We start from the raw sequence: 26041 nt of genomic DNA, 5'->3' as shown, positions 1-26041 counted from the left end.
AAGGGCCTGTTTCCACACTGTTTTTCTAAAGTCTAAAGTAAAGTCTACCTCCTCCAGCAGCTCGTTCCATACTCCCACCATCCTTTGTGAGGAAAAAGTTGCCCCTCAGGTTCCTATTAAGTCTTTCCCCTCTCACCTTAAACCTATGCCCTTTCAGTTTAGTTTAGAGACACAGTGCAGAAACAGGCCCTTCGGCCCATCGAGTCCACACTGACCAGTGATCCCCGCACACTAACGGGGTCCTATTGACATACACTTGGGGCCATTTAAAAAAAAACATTTGAATACCAAGCCAATTGTTGAGAGATGTTCCAAAACCGTGCTGCGATATAGAAACATAGAAAATGGGTGCAGGAGGCGGCCATTTGGCCCTTCGAGCCTGTACGCACCGCCATTCATTGTGATCACAGGCTGATCATCCACAATCAGTAACCCTTGCCTGCCTTCTCCCCATATCCCTTGATTCCACTAGCCCCTAGAGCTCTATCTAGCTCTCTCTTAAATCCATCCGTGAATTGGCCTCCACTGCCTTCTGTGGCAGAGAATCCCACAAATTCACAACTCTCTGGGTGGAAACGTTTCTTCTCAGTTTCGCCTCAGTTTTAAATGGCCTCCCCTTTATTCTTAGACTGGGGTATGGGGAGAAGGCAGGAACGGGGTACTGATTGAGAATGATCAGCCATGATCACATTGAATGGTGGTGGTGCTGGCTCGAAGGGCCGAATGGCCTGCTCCTGCACCTATTGTCTATTGACTGCGTGTGTGGGCCCTGGTTCTGGACTCCCCCCAACATTGGGAACATTTTTCCTGCATCTAGCCTGTCCAGTCCTTTGATAATTTTATACGTCTCGATGAGATCCTCTCTCATCCTTCTAAAACTCCAGTGAATACTCCATCGCTCCAGTCTGCGCGTGGAGAGGTTTGTGACGAATCGCTGGGTAGACAACGCGAGATTACATACCTGGACCTCCCTGGCGTGATACGCAATGATCAGTCCGAGCAGGATCAAGGTGGACAGGCTGATAAGGCATTTCAAGGACAGGGAATACATGGAACTCTGAAAAACAGGAAAACGGGAAAAATATAAACACGTGGCAATTACCCCACTCACTTTCCCCCCCCCCCCCCCCCTCTCAGAAGTTAGTGGTGAAGGAGAGGAAAACCCCTGTCTCCATTGACGGTGTGGACGTGCAGTTTACCAGGGAGTAGGGGTTGCCAACTATCTCACTCCCAAATATTGGACAAGGTGACGTCACCGCCCCGCGCTCCACGTGACCTCACCCAGCCAGTGGCCACGTGCTCCCGCTCCACCAATGGCGGCCGCCCGGGAGGCGGGTTACTAGGCAACCTTCCGTTAGGCGAACGCACTGGGCTCCGCTCCCCGAACACGCTCCGTTAGCCTGCACTGTCCCACGGGCCGAATACGGGGCAAGGGCGGTCCCGTACGGGACAAACCAATTTAGCCCAAAATACGGGATGTCCCGGCTAACACGGGACAGTTGGCAACCGCTACCAGGGAGTACAAATACCTTGGTGTGTACCTGGACAGTAAACTGGACTGGTCCAGGAACGCTGGGGCCCTGTGCAAGAAGGGACAGAGCCGGCTGTACTTTTTGAGAAGGCTCCGCTCTTTTAACGTTTTCAGTGAGATGCTGCAGATGTTCGACCAATCGGGGGTGGCCAGCGCCATCTTCTTCGCTGCCGTGTGCCGGGGCAGCAGGGCGAAGGCCGCGGACGTCAACGCCGTCAACAAACTCGTCGGGAAGGCCGGCTCCGTCCTGGGGGTTGGAGTTGGAGTTGGATTCACCGGGAGGGGGTCTTGGAGGGGAGGGTGCTCCTCAAACTGCGGAGCATCTTGGACAATACACATCCTTGACCGTGACATACTGGTTAACCTGAGGAGCTCCTTCAGCAACAGACTGGCTCCACCAAGATGCAGCACAGAACGCCACAGGAGATCCTCCTTCCCCATGGCTATCAAACTGTACAACCCCCTTCTGTCGTGGGGTAGACTGACTCCCTCCCCCTCCCCCCCCCCCCCAATCTTTGCACGCCCCCAATCCTTTCCACTCGTAACTTTAATTTCATATTTCATGTATCTTGTGTTTTATGACTTGCAGAGCAATTTCCCTCCTGAGATACATAAAGTTCTATCGCAAGGTATGATATGTCCACGCTCTGTGCTGGATGGAACTACAGCTGCTGGTTTATACCGCAGATAGACACAAAAAGGTGGATAACAGTTTGGGTCAGTCAGCATCTCCGGAGAGAAGGAATGGGTGACGTTTCAGGTCGGACTCAGAGTCAGGGAAGAGGAAAACGAGAGATATAGACGGTGGTGTAGAGAGAGAGATAGAACAAATGAATGAAAGATAGGCAAAAAAGTAACGACGATGGAGGAAACAGGCCATTGTTAGCTGTAGGTTGCCAACTTTCTCACTTCCAAATAAGGGACAAAAGGTGACATCACCGCCCCGCGCCCCACGACACCTCACCCAGCCAGCGGCCATGTGCTCCCGTTCCAACCAATGGCGGCCGCCCGTGCCAGGAGTCGGGTTGCTATGCAACCTCCATTAGGTGGCGCCCGGGCCTACACTGTCCAGGCCTTCAGAGGCCCCCGGGGCTACAGTGGCCGGGCTACGGCCCCCCCCCCCCGGGCCTAATATGAGACAAGGGCGGTCCCGTACAGGACAAACCAATTTAGCCCAATATATGGGATGTCCAGACTAATACGGGACAGTTGGCAACCCTAACTGTAGGCTAGGTGAGAACGAGTGGAATGGAGGGATATGGATCACATGCAGGCACAGGTGATCAGTATAACGGCGTCATGTCGGCACGGACATTGTGGGCCGAAGGGCCTGTTCCTGTGCTGGGCTGTTCTGCGCTCTGATCCACTACTTTATGGCGTGTTCACTGTCCGACCCTGCTAACAGAACTGTGAAAGAAAAAACTGCAGATGCTGGTTTAAAATCGAAGGTAGACACAAAATGCTGGAGTAACTCAGCGGGTCAGGCAGCATCTCTGGAGAGAAGGAATGGGTGACGTTTCGGGTCGAGACCCTTCTTCAGTCTGAAGATAGAATGTAGTCGGAGACAGGAAGACTAGTGGGAGAACTGGGAGGGGGAGGGGGATGGAGAGGGAAAGCAGGGGCTATCTGAAGTTAGAGAAGTCAAAGTTCATATCGCTGGGGTGTGAGCTGCCCAAGCGAAATATGAGGTGCTGTTCCTCCAATTTGCGCTGGGCCTCACTCTGACAGTGGAGGAGGCCCAGGACAGAAAGGTCAGACTGGGAGTGGGAGGGGGAGTTGAAGTGCTGAGCCACCGGGAAATCAGGTAGGTTGAGACGGATTGAGCGGAGGTGTTCAGCGAAACGATCGCCGAGCCTGCGCTTGGTCTCGCCGATGTAGAAAGGTTGACACGTGGAGCAGTTAGCTTCCCTCCCCCGCCCCCCAGAACGGGAACAATCAGACCTTTCCTTCTTCAAACCGCCTGTTATTAAATCTTATTTCCCAGCCGACAGGGCCCAAGGGAAGAAGACTTTAATAATTCGCAAACCTCAAAGATCGTTCAATGGCACTGCCGGAAAGAATAGATTATTTGCATTGAGTGCTGTTATGCCTTGTGTACAACAGACAGGCTCAACGTGTGAGAGGGAACTGCAGAAGCTGGTTTACACCAGCATGGTGGCGCAGCGGTAGAGTTGCCGCCTTACAGCGAATGCAGCGCCGGAGACCCGGGTTCCATCCCGACTACGGGTGCTGTCTGTACGGAGTTTGTACGTTCTCCCCGTGTGTTTTCTCCGTGATCTCCGGTTTCCTCCCACACTCCAAAGGCGTGCAGGTTTGTAGGTTAATTGGCTTGGTGTATATGTAAATTGTCCCTAGTGTGTGTAGGATAGTGTGCAGGGATCGCTGGGCGGCGCGGACCCGGTGGGTCGAAGGGCCTGTTTCCGCGCTGTATCTCTAAACGAAACTAAACTAACCAGTCTGCGCCAACCAGCCATCGCCCCGTACACTACACACTAGGGTCGGTTTACAATTTGCAATTTTACCGAAGCCAATTAACCTACAAACCTGCCCGTTTGAAGAAGGGTCTCGACCTGAAACGTCACCCATTCCTTCTCTCCTGAGATGCTGCCTGACCTGCTGGGTTACTCCAGCGTTTTGTGAATAAATACCTTCGATTTGTACCAGCATCTGCAGTTATTTTCTTATACAAACCTGCCGGTGTTTAGAGATACAGGCCTTTCGGCCCACCGGGTCCGTGCCGACCAGCAATTACCCAAGTTTAGTTTAGACATACAACCCGTGAAGCAGGCGCTTTGGCCCACTGAGTCCACGCCGACCAGCGATCCCCGCACACTAACACTATCCTACACACACGTGGGACAATTTACATTTATACCAAGCCATTTAACTTACAAACCTGCACGTCTTTTGAGTGTGGGAGGAAACCCGAGCAACTGGAGAAAACCCACGCGGAGAGAACGTGCAAACTCCGTACAGACAGCCCCCTTAGTCGGGATCGAACCCGGGACTCTGGCGCCGTGAGGCAGGGTGGTGAATCTGTCGAATTCATTGCCACAGACGGCTGTGGAGGCCAAGTCAGTGGATATGTTTAAGGCAGAGATAGATAGATTCTTGATTTGTACAGGTGTCAGGGGTTATGGGGAGAAGTCAGGAGAATGGGGTTAGGAGGGAGAGATAGATAAGCTGTGATTGAATAAGTTCATAAGTGATAGGAGTAGAATTAAGCTATTCGGCCCATCAAGTCTACTCCGCCATTCAATCATGGCTGATCTACCTAACCCCTCCTAACCCCATTCTCCTGGCGGAGTAGACTTGACGGGCTGAAGGGCCTAATTCTTCTCCTGTAACTAACGGTGGCGCAGTGGTAGAGTTGCAGCCTCACGGCACCAGAGATCCGGGTTCAATCCCGACTACGGGTGCTGCCTGTACGGAGTTTGCACGTTCTCCCCGTGACCTGCTTTGTTTTTCTCCGGTTTCCTCCCACACTCCAAAGACGTGCAGGTTTGTAGGTTAATTGGCTTTGGTATAAATGTAAATTACCCCTAGTGTGTGTAGGATAGTGTTAGCGTGCGGGGTGATCACTGGGTGGCGCGGACTCGGTGGGCCGAAGGGCCTGTTTCCGCGCTGTATCTCCAAACTAAACTAAACATGTATGTAGGCAGCTGTCAGATGGATTTGGATGTTGTTTATCCAGCTGTGCCCACAGTTGTTCCAGATGTGCCAGGACTGCCCCTGGGATCATTGGACAGCTGTGATCAGTCAATTCAGATGCAAGTCAGACCGAGGCCCAGTGCAAATTGGAGGAACAGCACCTCATAGTTAACGTGGGCAGCTTACACCCCAGCGGTATGAACGTTGACTTCTCTAACTTCAAGTAACCCTTGCATATTTTTTTTCTCTCTCTCCTTGCATTTTTTTTTTTTTTTTTTTTTTCTTCCTCTCTCTCTCTCTCTCTCTCTCTCTCTCTCTCTCTCTCTCTCTCTCTCTCTCTCTCTCTCTCTCTCTCTCTCTCTCTCTCTCTCTCTCTCTCTCTCTCTCTCTCTCTCTCTCTCTCTCTCTCTCTCTCTCTCTCTCTCTCTCTCTCTCTCTCTCTCTCTCTCTCTCTCTCTCTCTCTCTCTCTCTCTCTCTCTCTCTCTGTCTCTGTCCCTCTCCCACCCAAGTCGTGTACCACCTTCAAAGTCGTCTTGTTGAGTCTCATTGTCTGTAACTCGTTTTCACCTGGAGCAGCTCGGTGGCGCAGCGGTAGAGTTGCTGTCTTACATCACTTGCAGCACCAGAGACCCGGGCTCCATCCCGACTACGGGCTCTGTCTGCACGGAGTCTGCACGTTCTCCCCGTGACCTGCGTGGGTTTTCTCCGAGATCTTTGGTTTCCCCCCCACACTCCAAATACGTACAAGTTAATTGGCTCGGTGTATGTGTAAAATTGTCCCAGGTGCGTGCAAGGTAGTGCTAATGTGCAGGGATCGCTGGTCGGTGTAGACTTGGCCTGTTTCCGCACTGTATCTCTAAACTAAACTAAACCGCCCACAGCTAACAATGGCCTGACTCCTTTATCATCGTTACTTTTTTGCACATCTTTCATCCATTTGTTCTCTATCTCTCTACACCACCGTCTATGTCTCTCGTTTCCCTCTCTCCCCCCCCCCAACCACCCCCCACCATCCCCTCCCCCGACCCTCAGTCTGAAGAAGGGTCTCGACCCGAAACGTCACCCATTCCTTCTCCCCAGAGATGCTGCCTGTCCTGCTGAGTGACTCCAGCTTTTCGTGTCTGTGTTCGGTTCATACCAGCATCTGCAGTTCCTTCCTACACAGCAACAATTGGTCTTCAGTGCCAAAGTGACGTTTGCAGAGACCTTAATCTCTGTGAAAAATCAGAAATCTCTGCTCTCATCAATCCAGTCCTTAGTGGTTTTGCAGACAGAAATTAAGCCTCTTAACACAGGAACAGAAAATGATATCAGGAGACAGCGAAGAGCAAAAAAGACAATTATGTGGAGAAGAAAACAAAATCTCAAAGTGCTTAGTTTTAGTTCAGAGACACAGTGCGGAAACAGGCCCTTCGGCCCACCGAGTCCACGCCGACCAGCGATCCCCGCACACTAACTCTTCCCTCCACACACTAGGGATAAATTTACAAATTTTCTGAAGCCAATTCACCTGCAAACCTGCACGTCTTTGGAGTGTGGGAGGAAACCGGAGATCCCGGAGAAAACCCACGCAGGGCACGGGGAGAACGTACAAACTCCGTACAGACAGAGAAACATAGGAAAAAGATGCAGGAGTAGGCTATTCGGCCCTTCGATCATCCAAAATCAGTACCCCGTTCCTGCTTTCTCCCCATATCTCTTAATTCCGTTTGTCCTAAGAGCTCTATCTAACGCTCTCTTGAAAACATCCAGTGAATTGGCCTCCACTGCCTTCTGAGGCAGAGAATTCCACACATTCACAACTCTCTGGGTGAAAACGTTTTTCCTCATCTCAGTCCTAAACAGCCCACCCCTTATTTTTAGTGTAAGAAAATAACTGCAGATGCTGGTACAAATCGAAGGTATTTCTCTGAATGCATTCAAGAGAGAGCTGGATAGAGCTCTTAAGGATAGCGGAGTCAGGGGGTATGGGGAGAAGGCAGGAACGGGGTACTGATTGAGAATGATCAGCCATGATCACATTGAATGGCGGTGCTGGCTCGAAGGGCCGAATGGCCTCCTCCTGCACCTATTGTCTATTGTCTATTTATTTCACAAAATGCTGGAGTAACTCAGCAGGTCAGGCAGCATCTCAGGAGAGAAGGAATGGGTGACCCCATTCAGTACGTCCCCACTATATTTAGCGGGCTGTCATTGTTTTGGTCTGATGTGCTCTGGGGGATTGTTGCAACTGTTGTCGTTGGAAACAAAATATTTTGGCTCCGCTGTCTGTTCAAGCGATCCCTCGGCACTTAACAGCCCTTGAAAAACTTTGAGACACAGATGCTGCCGTGATAAGTTCAGAAGTTCATCAGTCATCGGAGCAGAATTAGGCCAATCGGCCCATCAATCACGGCTGATCTATCTCTCCCTCTCAACCCCATTCTCCTGCCTTCATTCCGTAAACCTTTGAGAGCCTGTGTGCGTGTGTCCGTGTGTGTGAGTGTGTGTCCGTGTGTGTGTGTGTGTGCGTGTTCCGTGTGTCCGTGTGTGCGTGTCCGTGTGTGCGTGTCCGTGTGTGTGTGTCCGTGTGTGTGTGTGCGTGCGTCCGACTACAGGTGCCGTCTGTACGGAGTTTGTACGTTCTCCCCGTGACCTGCGTGGGTTTTCTCCAAGACCTTTGGTTTCCTCCCACACTCCAAAGACGAACAGGTTTGCAGGTTAATTGGCTTGGTCTAAATGTAAATTGTCCCCAGTGTGTGTAGGGTGGTAAACGAGTGCGGGGATCGCTGGTCGGTGCGGACTCGGTGGACCGAAGGGCTTGTATCCCGCGCTGTATCTCTAAACTAAACTAAAACCTTACTAATTAAGAAACAATTTAAAAATACCCAAAGACTTGGCCTCCACTGCCGTCTGTGGCAATGAATTCCACAGATTCACCACCCTCCGGCTAAAGAAATCCCTCCCCATCTTTCTAAATATGCAACTTTTTATTCTGAGGCTGTGCCCTCTGGTCCTAGACTCTCCCACTAGTGGAAACATCCTCTCCACATCCACTCTATCCAGGGCCTTTCGCTATTCCGTACGTTTCAATGAGGCCCCCCCCCTCATCCTTCTAAACTCCAGCGAGTACAGGCACAGTGCCAACAAACGCTCATCGTACGTTAACCCGCCCATTCCTGGGATCATTCCCGTAAACCTCCTTTAAACCCTCTCCAACTCCAGCACATCCTTCCTCAGATATGGGGCCAAAAACTGCTCACAATACTCCAAATGTGGTCTAACCAGCGTCATATAAACCCTTAGCATTACATCCCTGTTTTTATATTCTGATTCTCTCGAAATAAATACTGATATTACGGGGTGGCGTGGCAGTAGAGTTTCTGCCTCACAGCGCCAGAGACCCAGGTTCAGAGACCTGCGTGTGTTTTCTCCGAGACCTTTGGTTTCCTCCCACACTACAAAGACACACAGATTTGTAGGTTAATTAGCTTGGTCTGAATGTAAAATTGTCCCGAGTGTGTGCAGGATTGTGCTAGGTGTTACGGGGAGCTGATTGTGGACTTCAGAAGGGCTAAACATCCAAGGACGTACACGCCACTGGAGATAAATGGGTCTACTGTGGATAGGGTGAGCAGTTTTAAATACTTGGGAGTCCGTATCACAGAGGATCTGACGTGGGCAACGCACATTGCCGCACTGGTGGGTAAGGCAAAGCAGCGCCTTTACCACCTTAGACAGCTGAGGAAATTCAGAGTGTCTCTGAGGATCCTTCATTGCTTCTACTCTGGGGCTGTAGAGAGCATCCTGTCCGGCAACATTACAGTCTGGTTTGGGAACAGCTCTGCCCAGGACAGGATGGCTCTGCAGAGAGTAGTGCGTTCGGCAGAACGCACCATGGGAACTACACTCGTCCCCCTGCAGGACCTATACATCAGGAGGTGCAGATCCAGAGCAAGCAAGATCATGAGGGACACCTACCACCCCAGCAATGGACTGTTCCAGATGCTACGATCAGGCAAACGCATCCGCTGTCACGCTGTGAAAACGAATGAGACGGAGTTTCTTCCCACAGGCCATCAGGACTGTCAACTTTTATAACCCCAGAGACTAAATTTTTGTCTACACTATAGTAACTTATTAACTTTATTTATATGCTGTAACTGTAATTCTTTTTTGTGCACAATCCGCAGGCATTGCCACTTTCATTTCACTGCACATCGTGTATGTGTATGTGACAAATAAATTTGACTTGACTTGACTTGATCGTGATGGGCAGAAGGGCCTGATTCCCCACAGTATCTTGAAGCTAAACTAAGCCATTGCCTTGGAGAGAAGGAATGGGTGATGTTTCGGGTTGAGACCCTTCTTCAGTCTCGACACAAAACGTCACCCATTCCTTCTCTCCAGAGATGCTGCCTGTCCCGCTGAGTTACTCCAGCTTTTTGTGCCCATCTTCGGTTTAAACCGGCATCTGCAGTTCCTTCCTGCACACAAATTAACAGTAGTAAACAAACTCGACCACAATGATTGGTAATACTGAGGTATTGGTTCCATCAGATGCTGCTTTTCTAAAATTCTCTAGATTTTAAAAAGGTTGCGACTGACCAAAGAAAAGCCACAAAAACAATATTTGCGAAAGATGGGAGATAGAGTGCAGGAAACGGATCAGTGTTTAGCCACTGATCGTCCATTAAGGATATTGCCTGAATCCATTAAAGAAATTAGGAAAGACATTTCGAAAGACCGCAATGCAATCTAATAGAGTTAGCGAGCTTTTACAAGCTTTGGCAAATTAATTACAGCTTTTTCATGAGGGAGGAGGAGTGAACATAAATGGACGTTAGACACAAAATGCTGGAGTAACTCAGCGGGTCAGGCAGCATCTCTGGAGAGAAGGAATGGGTGACGTTTCACAGAGTGCTGGAGTAACTCAGCGGGTCAGGCAGCATCTCTGGAGAGGAGGAATGGGTGACGTTTCACAGAGTGCTGGAGTAACTCAGCGGGTCAGGCAGCATCTCTGGAGAGAAGGAATGGGTGACGTTTCAGAGTGCTGGAGTAACTCAGCGGGTCAGGCAGCATCTCTGGAGAGAAGGAATGGGTGACGTTTCGGGTCGAGACTCAAGCCCTCTAACTTTAGAATTCTCTGCCCTAGAAAATTGAGGGGTGATCCTATATTGCTGTATAAATTCATGAGAGGAATAGATCGGGTAAAAATGCAGTCTTTTGCCCAGAGTAGGGGAAAATCGAGAACCAAAGGACATAGGTTTAAGGTGGTGGGGGGGGGGGGGTAGGGTTAAGGTGGTGGCTTCTCTCCAGAGTTGCTGCCTGACCCACTGAGTTACTCCAGCATTTTGTGTTTACCTTCGATTTAAACCAGCATCTACAGTTTTCTTTCCCATAAATTGACGTTGTATATTAGTCGGGGTGATGGAAGATACAATAGTGGAGTTCAGTTTATTGTCACGTGTACCGAGGTACAGTGAAAAGCTTTTGTTGCGTGATATCCAGTCAGCGGAAAGACAATACATGATTACAATCGAGCCGTGTGTGGATACATGTTGGGGGAAGAACATTTAGTGCAAAGTAAAGCCAGCAAAGTCCGATGAAGGATAGTCCGAGGGTCACCAATGAGGTAGACGGTAGTTCAACACTAATCTCTGGTTGTGGTTGTGGTAGGACGGGTCAGTTGCCTGAAAACAGCCAGGAAGAAAGAAGAAACAGGAAGTGAAGAAAGCAAATGGTATGTTGGCATTCATAGCGAGGGGATTTGAGTATAGGAACAGGGAGGTTTTGCTGCAGTTGTACAGGGCATTGGTGAGACCACACCTGGAGTATTGCGTACAGTTTTGGTCTCCTAATCTGAGGAAAGACATTCTTGCCATAGAGGGAGTACAGAGAAGGTTCGCCAGGTTGATTCCTGGGATGGCAGGACTTTCATATGAAGAAAGACTGGATAGACTCGGCTTGTACTCGCTGGAATTTAGAAGATTGAGGGGGGGATCTTACAGAAACTCACAAAATTCTTAAGGTGTTGGACAGGCTAGATGCAGGAAGATTGTTCCCGATGTTGGAGAAGTCCAGAACAAGGGGTCACAGTTTAAGGATAAGGGGGAAGTCTTTTAGGACCGAGATGAGAACGGTTTTTTTCACACAGAGAGTGGTGAATCTGTGGAATTCTCTGCCACAGAAGGTAGTTGAGGCCAGTTCATTGGCTATATTTAAGAGGGAGTTAGATGTGGCCCTTGTGGCTAAAGGGATCAGGGGGTATGGAGAGAAGGCAGGTACGGGATACTGAGTTGGATGATCAGCCATGATCATATTGAATGGCGGTGCAGGCTCGAAGGCCTACTCCTGCACCTATTTTCTATGTTTCTATGAAGAAACTGTCCCTGAATCTGGAGGTGTGCGTTTTCGCACTTCTGTACCTTTTGCCTGATGGGAGAGGGGAGAAGAGGGACCAATTGCCAGGACCAATAGTGCCGTTTAAGAGGCCTATCCAATGATGCCAAAATATAAACTGAAGGTATCACAAAATGCTGGAGTAACTCAGCAGGTCAGGCAGCATCTAGGATCACGTTTCGGGTCGAGACCCTTCATCAGACTGATCCAAAATATAAACTAATCTCCTCTGCCTGCACGTGATCCATTTCTTTAGTCAGAGGGCGGTGAATCTGTGGAATTCTTTGCCACAGACGGCTGTGGAGGCCACAAGTCAATGGATATTTTTAAGGGGGAAGAGAGACAGATTCTTGATTAGTGCGGGTGTCAGGGGTGATGGGGAGAAGGCAGGAGAATGGGAGGTAGAGATACATCAGCCTTGATTGAATGGCGGAGTTGATCTCTCAATATTTAGTACACCTCTGTAAGATCACCCCTCATCCTCCTGCGCTCCATGGAATAAAAGCCCTAGCCTGCCTAACCTCACCCTATAGCTCAGGACCTCGAGTCCTGGCTACATCCTGGACAAACCTTCTCTGAACCCCTCAGGTTCCTATTAAATCTATCCCCCTTCACCTTAAGATGCAGTGAAAATAATCCAGGCTACCTGACCTCTCCCTCTAGCTCAAACCATCTAAGTTGTCAACTTAGCAGGAAACTCTGGTATCACAGAATGCTGGAGTAACTCAGCAAGTCAGGCAGCATCTCTGGAGAGAAGGAATGGGTGCCGTTTCGGGTCGAGACCCTTCTTCAGAATCAAAGAAGCAGACGTCTGAAGAAGGGTCTCGACCCGAAACGTCACCCATCCCTTCTCTCCAGAGATGCTGCCTGACTTGCTGAGTTACTCCAGCATTTTGCGATCCCTTCGATTTGTACCAGCATCTGCAGTTATTTTCCTACACTAGCTAGCAGGAAAATCTAGTAGTTTGATTTAGTTTACTTTTGAGATACAGCGCGGAAACAGGCCCTTGGGCCCACTGAGTCCGCGCCGACCAGCGATCCCCGCACACTAACACCCACTGGGGACAATTTACATTTATACCAAGCCAATTAACCTGCAAACCCGTGTGTCTTTGGAGTGTGGGAGGAAACCGGAGAAAACCCACGCAGGTCAGGGGGAGAACGTACAAACTCCGTAAACACGGGATGGAATCTGGGTCCCTCGCGCTGTAAGGCAGCAACTCTACCGCCGCGCCCCAGAAGAACTTTAAGGGGGAAAGAGAAACCAGACGATTGTTCAAGATGGCATTGTCACCTGGGTGTCATGTACACGAAAAACAAGGTCAACACGGGTGGCAGTGGGCACAGCGGGTAGAGCTGCTGCCTCACAGCGCCAGAAACCCAGCTTCAATCCTGACTACGGATATGGTTGTACAGAGTTTGTACGTTCTCCCCGTGACCTGCGTGGGTTCTCTTCAGTTTCCTCCCATACTCCAAAGACATACATGCCTTGGTATAATCGTAAACTGTCCCTAGTGCGTGTAGGATAATGTTAGTGTGCGGGGATCGCTGGTCGGCACGGACCCGGTGGGCCGAAGGGCCCCTTTCCGCACTGCATCTCTAAACTAAACTGAGGTTCAGCTAGTAACTAAAAGGCCAAATGAAATGGTGCGAAGATTTGCACTGGGTTTTGGCAGGATTATGCCACATGTGTATGATTTTCATTGGAAACTTTCCAGAAACTCTCAGACAAACTCCAGAGATTCAGACATCGATATGAAAGATTTGGCTAGTTTGAGGTTGAGTTTAGTTCGTTGTGAAGTGTACCGAGGTATAGTGAAAAGCTTTTTGTGGCGTGTTATCCAGTCGGTGGAAAGACAACACATGATTACAATCAAGCTGTCCACAGTGCACATGATAAAGGGGATAACGTTTAGTGCAGGATAAAGTCTGATTAAAGATAGTCCGAGGGTCACCAATGAGGTAGATAGCAGTACAAGGTAAAGTCTGATAAAGTCCACTTGAAGGTTGTTCAAAGGTCTCCAATGAGGTAGATAGTAGTTCAGCACTGCTCTCTGGTTGTGGTAGGATGGTTCAGTTGCCTGATAACAACCTGGAAGAAACTGTCCCTGAATCTGGAGGTGTGCGTTTTCACACTTCTGTACCTCTTGCCCGATGGGAGAGGGGGGAAGAGGGAGTGACCGGGGTGAGACTGGTCCTTGCTGAAGCATAATGGTGAAGTTAGTTAGTTATTTAAGTGTAAGAAAATAACTGCAGATGCTGGTACAAATTGAAGGTATTTATTTCACAAAATGCTGGAGTAACTCAGCAGGTCAGGCAGCATCTCAGGAGAGAAGGAATGGGTGACGTTTCGGGACCCGAACGTCACCCATTCCTTCTCTCCTGAGATGCTGCCTGACCTGCTGAGTTACTCCAGCATTTTGTGAAATAAATACCTTCTAGTTAGTTTTATTTAAGTTTATTGTCACGTGTGCCGGGGTACAATGAAAAACGTTTTTGTTGCGTGTTATCCAGTCAGCAGAAAGACAATACATGATTACAATCGAGCCGTCCGCAGTGTACAGATACAGGATAAAGGGAATAACGTTTAGTGCAAGGTAAAGTCTGATAAGGTCCACTTAAAGGTAGTTCAAAGGTCTCCAATTAGGTAGACGGGAGATCAGGACCGCTCTCTAGTTTGCGGGAGGATGGTTCAGTTGCTTCACCAACATCTACAGAGGTACCATAGATGGTATTTTATCGAGATGCATCAGCCTGGGAACAGCTCCATCCAAGACCGTAAGAAATTGTAGTGAATTGTGGGCACAGCCCAGACCATCACACACAAACCATGCTCCTGCAGCTTTTTGTGTCTATCTTCAGTTTAAACCAGCGTCCGCAGTTCCTTACTACGCAAAATCTAGACAATATTCTACATTATAACAATCAAGTCAAGCTCAAACACAACAGGTGGAGTGAAGAGGAAGATACAGAGGTCAGAAAACAGTTCTCAGCATTGTAACGCATCAGTTCCAGAGGCACAGGTAGAGGTGAATCAGACGGTGCCCTTTGTCTATGTAAAGACCCAAAGTGCTGGAGTAACTCAGCAGGTCAGGCAGCATCTGTGGGGAACATGGACAGGTAACGTTTCACAGAGTGCTGGAGTAACTCAGCGGGTCAGGCAGCATCTGTGGAGAACGTGTATAGGTGACGTTTCACAGAATGCTGGAGTAGCTCAGCAGGTCAGGTAGCATCTGTGGAGAACGTGGACAGGTGACGTTTCGGGTCAGAAATCTTCGGTTGAAAACCAGCAGTTCCTCTTAGACTTCCTCCAATTAACCTAGAAATTTGCATATCTTTGGGATTCAGGAGGAAACCAGAGCACCCGGAGAAAACCCACACGGTCACAAGGAGAATAAGGGTGGGGCCCAACGCAAATTGGAGGAACAGCACCTCATATGTCACTTGGGAAGCTTACACCCCAGCGGTATGGACATTGACTTCTCCAACTTCAAGTACAGCCTTGCTTTCCCTCTCTCTCCACCCCTCCCTCATCCTTGTTCTCCGACTAGTCTGACTGCCCTCCTAACATAGAAACATAGAAAATAGATGCAGGAGTAGGCCATTCGGCCCTTTGAGCCTGCACCGCCATTCAATATGATCATGGCTGATCATCCAACTCAGTATCCCGTACCTGCCTTCTCTCCATACCCCCTGATCCCTTTAGCCACAAGGACCACATCTAACTCCCTCTTAAATATAGCCAATGAACTGGCCTCAACTACCTTCTGTGGCAGAGAATTCCACAGATTCACCACTCTGTGAGTGAAAAAAACCTTCTCATCTCGGTCCTAAAAGACTTCCCCCTTATCCTTAAACTGTGACCCCTTGTTCTGGACTTCCCCAACATCGGGAACAATCTTCCTGCATCTAGCCTGTCCAACCCCTTAAGAATTTTGTAAGTTTCTATAAGATCCCCCCTCAATCTTCTAAATTCCAGCGAGTACAAGCCGAGTCTATCCAGTCTTTCTTCATATGAAAGTTCTGCCATCCCAGGAATCAATCTGGTGAACCTTCTCTGTACTCCCTCTATGGCAAGAATGTCTTTCCTGAGATTAGGAGACCAAAACTGTACACAATACTCCAGGTGTGGTCTCACCAATGCCCTGTACAACTGCAGCAGAACCTCCCTGCTCCTATACTCAAATCCCCTCGCTATGAATGCCAACTTACCATTCGCTTTCTTCACTGCCTGCTGCACCTGCATGCCTACTTTCAATGACTGGCGTACCAAGACACCCAGGTCTCGTTGCATCTCCACTTTTCCTAATCGGCCACCATTCAGATAATAACTCCTGATTAAAGTATACTGATTGTATGCCTCGTTGTCGCCTTCCCAGAGTTGGCAATTATCTATTCTACATTTTACTGGAACCGCATCCCCTTTGAACTCTCCTATTCACACCTTACTCTTCCATATCTCTCGTTTCCCACCCCCGCCCACCCCCCAACTCTCAGTCTGAAGAAGGATCTCGACCCAAAACATCACCCATTCCTTCTCTCCAGAGATGCTGCCTGACCCGCTGAGTTTCTGCAGCATTTTGCGTCTATCTTTGGTGTAAACCAGCATCCGCAGTTCCTTCCTACACAGGAATTGAGTGGGTTAACATATGATGAGCGTTTGTCGGCACTGGGCCTGTCCTCGCTGGAGTTTAGAAGCTTGAGGGGGGACCTCAATGAAACATACAGAATAGCAAAAGGCTTGGATAGAGTGGATGTGGAGAGGATGTTTCCACTAGCGGGAGAGCCTAGGACCAGAGGTCACAGCCTCAGAATTAAAGTACGTTCTTTTAGGAAGGAAATGAGGAGAAATGTCTTTAGCCAGAGGGTGGCAAATCTGTGGAATTCTTTGCCACAGACGGCTGTGGAGGCCAAGTCAGTGGATATTTTTAAGGCATAGAAAGATTCTTGATTAGTAAAGGGTGTAAGGGGAGAAGGCAGGAGAATGGGGCTAGGAGGGAGAGATAGATCAGCCATGATTGAATGGCAATAGACAATAGGTGCAGGAGGAGGCCATTCGGCCCTTCGAGCCAGCACCGTCATTCAATGTGATCATGGCTGATCATTCTCAATCAGTACCCCGTTCCTGCCTTCTCCCCATACCCCCTGACTCCGCTATCATTAAGAGCTCTATCTAGAATTGGCCTCCACTGCCTTCTGAGGCTGAGAATTCCACAGATTTACAACTCTCTGACTGAAAATGTTTTTTCTCATCTCAGTTCTAAATGGCCTACCCCTTATTCTTAAACTGTGGCCCCTTGGAGTAGACTCGATTGGCCAAATGGCCTAATTCTACCGCTAACACATGACGACACAAACTCCAGACAGACGGTTTCTACGTGTTTTTGGGAGAGGGGTGGGGAACCTCGAGATTAAAGAGATGGCAAACCATTGAACGGATAAGCATAAAACTGGAGTGAGTTAGAGCTGGTGGTGTGAGATGACACAGCATGCGATAACAAGCCTGCAGTTGCCTAATCTGTCATTAATTAGTTGTTAATAAGGAAATGTGAAGTGTGCAGAGTATGTGATGGCAGTCAGCTTCCCGTCAGCTGGGAGAGCTCACTAAATAAATCTCTTCACACCAGCTGGGTCCGCCTTAGCAGAAGTGACTTTGAAATTAATTGTGGAATTCTCTGCCACAGAAGGCAGCGGAGGCCAATTCACTGGATGTTTTCAAGAGAGAGTTAGATAGAGCTCTTATGGGGCTAACGGAATCAAGGGATACGGGGAGAAAGCAGGAATGGGGTACTGATTCTGGATGATCAGCCATGATCGCATTGAATGGCGGTGATGGCTCGAAGGGCCGAATGCACCCATTTCCAATGTCTCTAATAACAGGGGCATTAACTGCGGTTCGTTTAACAAAACGCTTAGGAAATCAACACTTAACCCATCTATCCACGACCATATGGCAGCGGGTAGAGCTGCTGCCTCACAGCGCCATTCAGAGACCCGGGTTCCATCCCGACTACGGGTGCTGTCTGTACGGAGTTGGTACGTTCTCCCCGTGGGTTTACTCTAGGATCTTCGGTCTCCTCCCACAACCCAAAGACGTGCAGGTTTGCAGGTTGATCAGCTTGGTGTAAATGTAAAATTGCCGCTCGTGAGTGTAGGATAGTGTCAGTGTGCGGGGATCGCTGGTCAATGCGGGCACGGTGGGCCGAAGGGCCTGTTTCCATGCTGTAACTCTAATCTCTCCACATCGGCGAGACCAAGTGCAGGCTCGGCGATCGTTTCGCTGAACACCTCCATTCAGTCCGTCGAAACCTACTTGATCTCCCGGTGACTCAGCCCCTCAACTCCCCCTCCCACACTGACCTTTCTGTCCTGGGCCTCCTCCACTGTCAGAGAGAGGCCCAGCGCAAATTGGAGGAACAACACCTCGTATTTCACTTGGGTAGTTTACACCCCAGCAGTATGAACAATGACTTCTCTAAATTCAGATAGTCCCTGCTTTCCCTCTCTCCATCCCCTCCCCATTCCCAGTTCTCCCACCAGTCTTCCTGTCTCCGACTGCATTTTATCTTCAGTCTGAAGAAGGGTCTCGACCCATTCCTTCTCTCCAGAGATGCTGCCTGACCCGCTGAGTTACTCCAGCATTTCGTGTCTCCCTTAGTGAGGGGAGGTAATGAATAAGGCAAGATTGCTGGAAACAAGAGCAAAATGTAACGTGCTGGAGGAACTCGGTGGGTCAGGCAGCTTCTGTGCAGGGAGGATGACAGGCGATGTTTTGGTTTGGGACCCTTCTTCAGACTGGATGAGGGAAACAATCTTGGGTTCATCAGCCTTTTGGGAAGAAACCATCACCTCCGAAGCTGGATGGCATTTTCGGTCGGTGTTAATGTTGTGGACTTTATTTTCTTACACAAAGGGACACAGAGCGACACACTTAAATCGGGAGACAGAGACAGACAGTTGTGCGATTATTTTCTTGAATAGGGAGACACACATACCTCCTTCCCCCCCCCCCCCCCCCCCCACACACCCCTCCACCCACACCTCCCCCCACCCCACACACCTCCCCCCACCCCCACACACCTCCCCCCACCCCCACACACCTCCCCCCACCCCCCCACACACCTCCCCCACCCCACACACACACCTCCCCCCACCCCACACACACACCTCCCCCCTCCCCACACCTCCCCCCACCCCACACACACACCTCCCACCCCACACACACACACCTCCCCCCACCCCACACACACACCTCCCCCACCCCCACACCTCCCCCACCCCCCCAAACACACCTCCCCCCACCCCCCTCCCACACACACCTCCCCCACGCCCTACACACACACACACACCTCCCCCACCCCACACACACACCTCCCCCCACCCCACACACACACCTCCCCCCACCCCACACACACACCTCCCCCCACACCTCCCCCCACCCCACACACACCTCCCCCACCCCACACATACCCCACCCCATACACACACACACACCTCCCCCCCCCTCCCCTCCCCTCCCCTCCCCTCCCTCCCACCTCCCCCACCCACACTTATTTTCATAATTAGGGACACAGAGACAGACGTGCGAACTTTATTTTCGTGAATAGATAGGGAGACAAACACAGACAGACACACGCCGCTAAAATTACGCTGCCTGACCGGCAGAGTTCCTCCAGCACTTTGTCTTTTGCTCGGGACATTCCAGCACCTGCGGTTCCAACGTCAGTCCACTGGATCCCAGACTCTGCGCGTCTGGTGCTCGTTGGACAAGTGTCTAACTCAGGCAGTGAGAGCCATCTCGACACACAGCAACCTCTAAATTACTAGGGGAGTGGGGGGAGAAACGGGGGTGTGGGTGGAAGGAGAGAATTTGGGGGAGGCGAGTCCCAGAGAGGACGCTAAATGATACAAGCTCAGCCAACAACGCGTTGATGGTGGGGGTGGTGGAAATCAAGGAGCGAAGTTGGTTCTCGTCTAGCACACATTTGCAACAGGTCTCTGGACGAGACACACATTTATACATTCAATGCCAGCATTAAAAACTCCTTCCTCCAGCGGCGTCCCCGTCCTCACTGCGTTTCGGGAGAGGACTTCTATCCCTTAATAATAGTTTTCGATGTCCCCCCCCCCCCCCTCCCAGTAAAAGGCAGAGATGTTGAACTGGAAGAGGGGGGTGGGGGAGAGATCCAAAAGGGAACTGAAGGTGGGGAATGGGAGAAGGACTAAGGTAGGGGGTCTCGATCTCCACGTTGTTGTGTTGGGGGTCTTGATCTCCACGTTGTGGGGGTAGGGCGGTCTTGATCTCTATGTTGCTGTTGGGGGAGTGGGAGGGGGACTTGATCTCCACGTTGTTGTGTTGGGAGAGGGGGGTCCTGATCTCCATGTTGTTGGGGGGGGGAGTGGGGAGGGGAGGGGGTCTTGATCTCCACGTTGTTGGGGAGCGGGACTTGATCTCCACGTTGTGGGGGGGGGGGTGGGAGTGGGGGGGAAGGGGTCTTAATCTCCATGTTGTTGGGGAGCGGGACTTGATCTCCACGTTGTTGTGGGGGGTGGGAGTGGGGAGGGAAGGGAGTCTTGATCTCCATGTTGTTGGGGGGGGGGTGGGATCTTGATCTCCATGTTGTTGGGGGGGTGGGATCTTGATCTCCATGTTGTTGGGGGGGGTCGGAGTGGGGAGGGGGTCTTCATCTCCATGCTGTTGAGTGAGGGGATCTTGATCTCCACGTTGTTGGGGGGTGGGGGTGGGAGTGGGGAGGGAAGGGGGTCTTGGTCTCCACGTTGTTGAGTGAGGGGATCTTGATCTCCATGTTGTTGGGGAGGGGGTCTTGATCTCCATGTTGTTTGGGGGGGGGGAGTTGGAATGGGGAGGGGATCTTGATCTCCACGTTGTTGGGGGGATGGGAGTGGGGAGGGAAGGGGGTCTTGATCTCCACGTTGTTGGGGGGATGGGAGTGGGGAGGGAAGGGGGTCTTGATCTCCACGTTGTTGTTGTTGGAGGAGGAGGAGCTGGGATTTGGGGACTGCTCTTAAACACCACCCCCCTTCCCCTAGAAGGCAACCCCCCACCCCACACGAAAGCCAGGAGAATGAATTAACAAGCAGGACCCACCTTGTTGTAGATTCCCCAAGATAGCTCGGTCTCTATCACCATGACGACGATGCCAAACATGCCGAAGATCAGTGCATAGTCGCTCAGTCGCTTCCTCTTCTCGAAGAGGGCTCGCCGGTGCCCCAGCCGGTAGCCGACGTTCTGGTTCCTGCGCTTGGTCGACCCCCCCCCTGGACGGCTGCTGCTCGCTGGGCTCCTGGAGCAAGTGTTGGTGGTGGTAGTCCTCCCGGCAGGAGATGACTATCTCCGGGGTGGCGCCCAGGACGTGGTTGCAACTGCAGACCTGCGAGGGCTGGAGGGTGTTGGTGTTGGTGGTGGTGGTGGTGGTGGGGTGGTCGGTCTCGGTGGGTGGCGGGTCACCCCCCACCAGGTTCCTCCTGGAGGTGCTCAGGCTGGCCAGGGGCTTCACCACCCCGCCGTTGTACTTGCAGCTGCTCATGGCGATCTCGGTGAAGGGGTTACTGTCCCTCCTGGGGGCCAGGGGGCTCGGCTGCCTGTGCTTGACCCCGGCCACCGGCTGGTGCTCCTCGCCCAGATGGAGTTGGCTGCCGTGCCGGGACGAGGAGGCGGAGGAGCAGGGGGGCAGAGTCGGGTGCCCACCGGCCAGGTTGCCACCCTCCGGCCAGGGGCCCTTGGGCAATCTGGGCAGCAGCTGAGACTGGCAACTGTGTTGCTGCTGCTGTTGGTGTTGTTGTTGCTGTTGTTGGCCGCCCCGGAGAGACCCCCTCGCTCCCGTGGGGCATTGGCACTTGACCAGGTCCTCTTCCAGATCGGCCACCCCAGAATCGTGGCAGCGAGCGTTCTCCATGGTCCTGGCGCTGGGAGGAGCTGAAAGATCTACCGGTGACACCCTAGGAGTGGACTCCACCCCTTCCCTCCCCAGCCCTCCCTCCCTCCCACCCACCCTCCCCCAGCCTACCAGCTCGCTCCTAGATGGTCCACCCCCGTGTCCACGCCTCAAAGGACTTAAACCCCAGCAAGCCAACTCCCCAATTCGGTTGGGTTCTCCTACTGGGACATCTCGAGGCTTAGGTCCCCTAGCCCATCCTCCTCAAAAACCCAACTCAAGATGGACACAAAGAGCTGGGGGCAACTCAGTTGGACAGGCAGCATCTCTGGCGGGGTGGAGTGGATGACATTTTGGGGTCGAGACTTTTCTGCCTTTCCTACTCAGCCCAATCCAACCCAACCCAATGGAGACTCAACTTAACCCAACCCAACTCAATGTAGACTTAACCAAACTCAACCAACTCAATGGAGACTCGATCCAACTCAACTCGATGAAGACTCAATCCAACTCAACTCAACTCGATGAAGACTTAATCCAACTCAACTCAACTCGATGAAGACTCAATCTCTCAACTCAACTCAATGGAGACTCGCCTCTCAATGGTGACTCAATCCAACCCAACTCAATGGAGACTCAACTCAACACATGGAGACTCAACCCAACCCAATGGAGACTCGATCCAACTCAACCCAATTGAGACTCAATCCAACTCAACCCAATGGAGACTCAATCCAACCCAACTCAAGGGAGACTCAATCCAACTCAACCCAATGGAGACTCAATCCAACTAAACCCAATGGAGACTCAATCCAACTCAACCCAACTCAAGGGAGACTCAACTCAAGGGAGACTCAACTCAATGGGCCAACTTGTCACCTCCCACCGCCCCAACTCTCAGCCCGCCGCCCTCTTCTCCTCCTCCTCCACGGTCTTCTTCTTCTCCTCTTCCTCCTCCGTGGCCGCGGCTCCGGGCAGCCAGCTCCATGTCTGAACCGCAGCTCCGCCCGCCCGCCCGCCTTTTATCCGCGGCCGCGCCTCCTCCTCCCCTCCTTAGCAACGCCTACCCTCCTTAGCGACGCCCCTTTCCGCTTCCCATTGGCCCGCCGACGTCGTCATCCGCCCACCCACCTGCTGCTCCGGGGCACGCCGGGATTTGTAGTCCAAACGCCCCCGCCCCGCCCGCTCCCGTTCATCCATCCCCCGTCCCCAGTCGAACTCATCCCGCGGAATGCATGCGCCGCGCTCCCCCCCCCGGGGCACCCTGGGATGTGGAGTCCTCCCACCCGGATGGCTCCTCCCCATCGGCCGCCACTACGCATGCGCTAGCCTCCCACCGCCCGGTGCACCCTGGGACTTGTAGTCCAGCTGTGCCTGATGCTTTTCACAATGAGAAACACAGAGAAATACAATACAATACAATGATAATAATAATAATAATAATACATTTATTTTATATAGCGCTTTTCAAGATACTCAAAGACGCTTAATAAGCAAACAAGACATAAAAACAAACAAACAAACAAAAGATTTGTCCTGACAATATATCTTTATTGTCATTGTACAGGGGTACAACGAGATTGGGAATGCTACCCAATGAAACAAATTAGAACAGTTTTAAAACAGTATAAAGGGCAAGTATCAGCCAGGGATGCTGCCTGACCCACTGAGTTACTCCTTTTTGTGCCTTCAATATTTCATTGTATCGGCTGTTTTGTCAAGAATCACCCACACGTTTAGACCGTAATGTTGTATCCTTATTGTTTTGAAGTGTTTATGCTTAATTCTTAATTGTTAACTGTATGTTTGTGTTGTCATTTGTGAGCGGAGCACCAAGGCACATTCCTTGTATATGCACATACTTAGCCAATAAACTTATTCATTCATTTTTTCATTCATTCATTCATTCATTCATTCATTCATTCATTCATTCATTCATTCATTCATTCTTCAAGAGTCTGGGCTTGTATTCACTGGAATTTAGAAAGATGAGAGGGGATCTTATAGAAACATATAAAATTCTTAAGGGATTGGACAGGCTAGATGCAGGACACATGTTCCCAATGTTGGGGGAGTCCTGAACCAGGGGTCACAGTTTAAGAATAAGGGGCAGGCCATTTCTGATTCATAGAAACAGAGAAAAATAGGCACAGGAGTATGCCATTCGGCACTTCGAGCCAACACTGCCATTCAATATGATCATGGCTGATCATCTAAAATCAGTAGACACAAAATGCTGGAGTAACTCAGCGGGTCAGGCAGCATCTTGGGAGAGAAGGAATGGGTGACGTTTCAGGGTCGAGACCCTTCTTCAGACTCTACACATTTCATACACATCTAAAATCCTACACATCTAAAATCAGTACCCCATTCTTGCTTTTTCCCCATATCCCTTGATTCCGTTACTCCTGAGAGCTAAATCTAACTCTCTCGAAATCTAACTCTCTCTCCACTGCCTTCTGTGACAGAGAATTCCACAGATTCACAACACTCTGGGTGAAGAAGTTTTTCCTCATCTCAGTACTAAATGGCCTACCCCTTATTCTTAAACTGTGTGACCCCTGGTTCTGGACTCCCCCAACATCGGGAACATTTTTCCTGCATCTAGCCTGTCCAATCCTTTAAGAATTAGATATGTTTCCAAAAGATCCCTTCTCATCCTTCTAAATTCCAGCGAATGCAAACCCAGTCGACCCATTCTTTCATCATACGTCAGTCCCGCCATCCCGGGAATTAACCTGGTGAACCCACGCTGCACTCCCTCAATAGCAAGAACGTCCTTCCTCAAAACTGCCACACTACTCCAGGTGCGGTCTCACCAGAGCCCTGTACATCTGCAGAAGGATCTCCTACTGTCTGCTATCTGTAAGGACCAGTTTTTGTGTCTGCACCCATATTGAGGAGCTCGGCATAGCTTGTCAAACTTCTCTGGAGTAAACTCAAATCCTCTCGCAATGAAGGCCAACATGCCATTGGCTTTCTTTACTGCATGCTTACTTTCAGTGACTGATGTACAAGCAGTTGGACATACTGTACTTTCCTGTTACTTAGAGTTTGGAATAAATCTTTTGGGAGGCTGCAGATTTCAATTGCAATTCTTTAATTAAAGTCTTTGCACAATTTCCGGCCAGCAAAAACTGTGGAGGACAAAGCTCTTTCATAAATTACAATTTAATACCAGATCAAAAATAATAATTTTTTGCTTAGTCCTGCTGAGTAACTCCAGCATCTTTTGTCTATATATTAGTGTCAATATGTGCTTTTAGGAGAGAGTTAGATAGAACTCTTAATGATAGCGGAGTCAGGGGGGATGTGGAGAAGGCAGGAACGGGGTACTGATTGTGAATGAAGGGCCAAATGGCCTACTCCTGCACCTATTGTCTATTGTCTATTGTAGGAAGGAACTGCAGACACTGGTTTACACCGAAGACAGACACAAAATGCTGGAGTGTCTCAGCGGGACGGGCAGCATCTCTGGAGAGAAGGAACGGGTGACGTTTCAGATCGAGAACCTCCTTCAGAAAAGATGTGGAAGGGCAAGGTGTGAAAACGGCAGCTCAAAGCAGACGATGGTCAAGGAAACGTAGAATGGTTCATTGTTGGCTGACAACGAGGCATACAATCAGTAACATTAATCGGGAGGACAGTGAAGCTAGTCGGAGAACAAGGGTGGGGGAGGGACGGAGGGGGAGGGAAAGCAGAGGTTTACTTGAAGTTGGAGAAATCAATACTCGTTCAATATTCTTTACAAGCCGAAGAAACTGTCCCTGAATCTGGGACGAGGGAGAGGGGAGAAGAGGGAGTGACCGGGGGTGAGACAGGTCCTTGATTGTGCTGCTAACCTTGCCGAGGCAGCGTGAGGTGTAGATGGAGTCGATGGAAGGGAGGTTGGTTTGTGTGTGTGTGTGTGCGTGATGGTCTGGGCTGCGTCCACGACTCCCTGCAATTTTTCTTGCAGAATCACAGAACTAGCTGGCAGAGATTTACCACTGAGCGAGCAAGTTCGATTCCTGCCCCGCTCCCACCAGCAAACCAAGGCAGCAGAAGAATTAAAATTTAAAGAGGTTAATGAATACATAATTTAAACAAAACCCTCTGAGCACAAAACTATTGATCGTGGAGATGCAAGGAACTGCGGATTCCGAAATCTTGGTCGGCACGGTGGCGCAGCGGGTAGAGCTGCTGCCTCACAGCGCCAGAGACCCGGGTTCGATCCTGACTACGGGCGCTGTCTGTACGGAGTTTGTACGTTCTCCCCGTAACATGGGTGGGTTTTCTCCGGGTGCTCTGGATTCCTCCAGCACTCCAAAGATGTGCAGGTTTGTAGGTTAATTGGCTTCGGTATAATTGTACATCGACCCTATTATGTGTAGGACAGTGTTAGTGTGCGGGGATCGCTGGGCAGCGTGGACTCAGTAGGCCGAAGGGCCTGTTTCCACGCTGTATCCCTAAACTAAACTAAACCAAACTGAATAGAAAGTGCTGGAGTAACTCAGCGGGTCAGGCAGCATTTGTGCTGGGCCCCAATCTAAAACGTCACCAGTCCATGTTCTCCACAGATGCTGCCTGACCCACTGAGTT

At 50.5% G+C, this 26041-nt stretch overlaps 1 protein-coding gene across 1 annotated transcript in view; it reads right to left on the bottom strand.

Annotated features, from left to right (window-relative positions):
- Window positions 1-22460, bottom strand: part of LOC144612402 (small conductance calcium-activated potassium channel protein 2-like) — a 75512-nt gene extending 53052 nt beyond the window's left edge. The window contains 3 exon segments of the mRNA XM_078432010.1: window positions 962-1057; window positions 20674-20838; window positions 20840-22460. Coding sequence (XP_078288136.1) covers window positions 962-1057; window positions 20674-20838; window positions 20840-21481 — 903 coding nt within the window. The 5' untranslated portion in view covers window positions 21482-22460.
- Between the last annotated feature and the right edge of the window lie 3581 nt (window positions 22461-26041).

This window comes from Rhinoraja longicauda, chromosome 44 (genome assembly GCF_053455715.1).
Source record: "Rhinoraja longicauda isolate Sanriku21f chromosome 44, sRhiLon1.1, whole genome shotgun sequence".
Taxonomy (NCBI): domain Eukaryota; kingdom Metazoa; phylum Chordata; class Chondrichthyes; order Rajiformes; family Arhynchobatidae; genus Rhinoraja; species Rhinoraja longicauda.
This window is presented reverse-complemented; position numbering and strand designations above follow the sequence as displayed.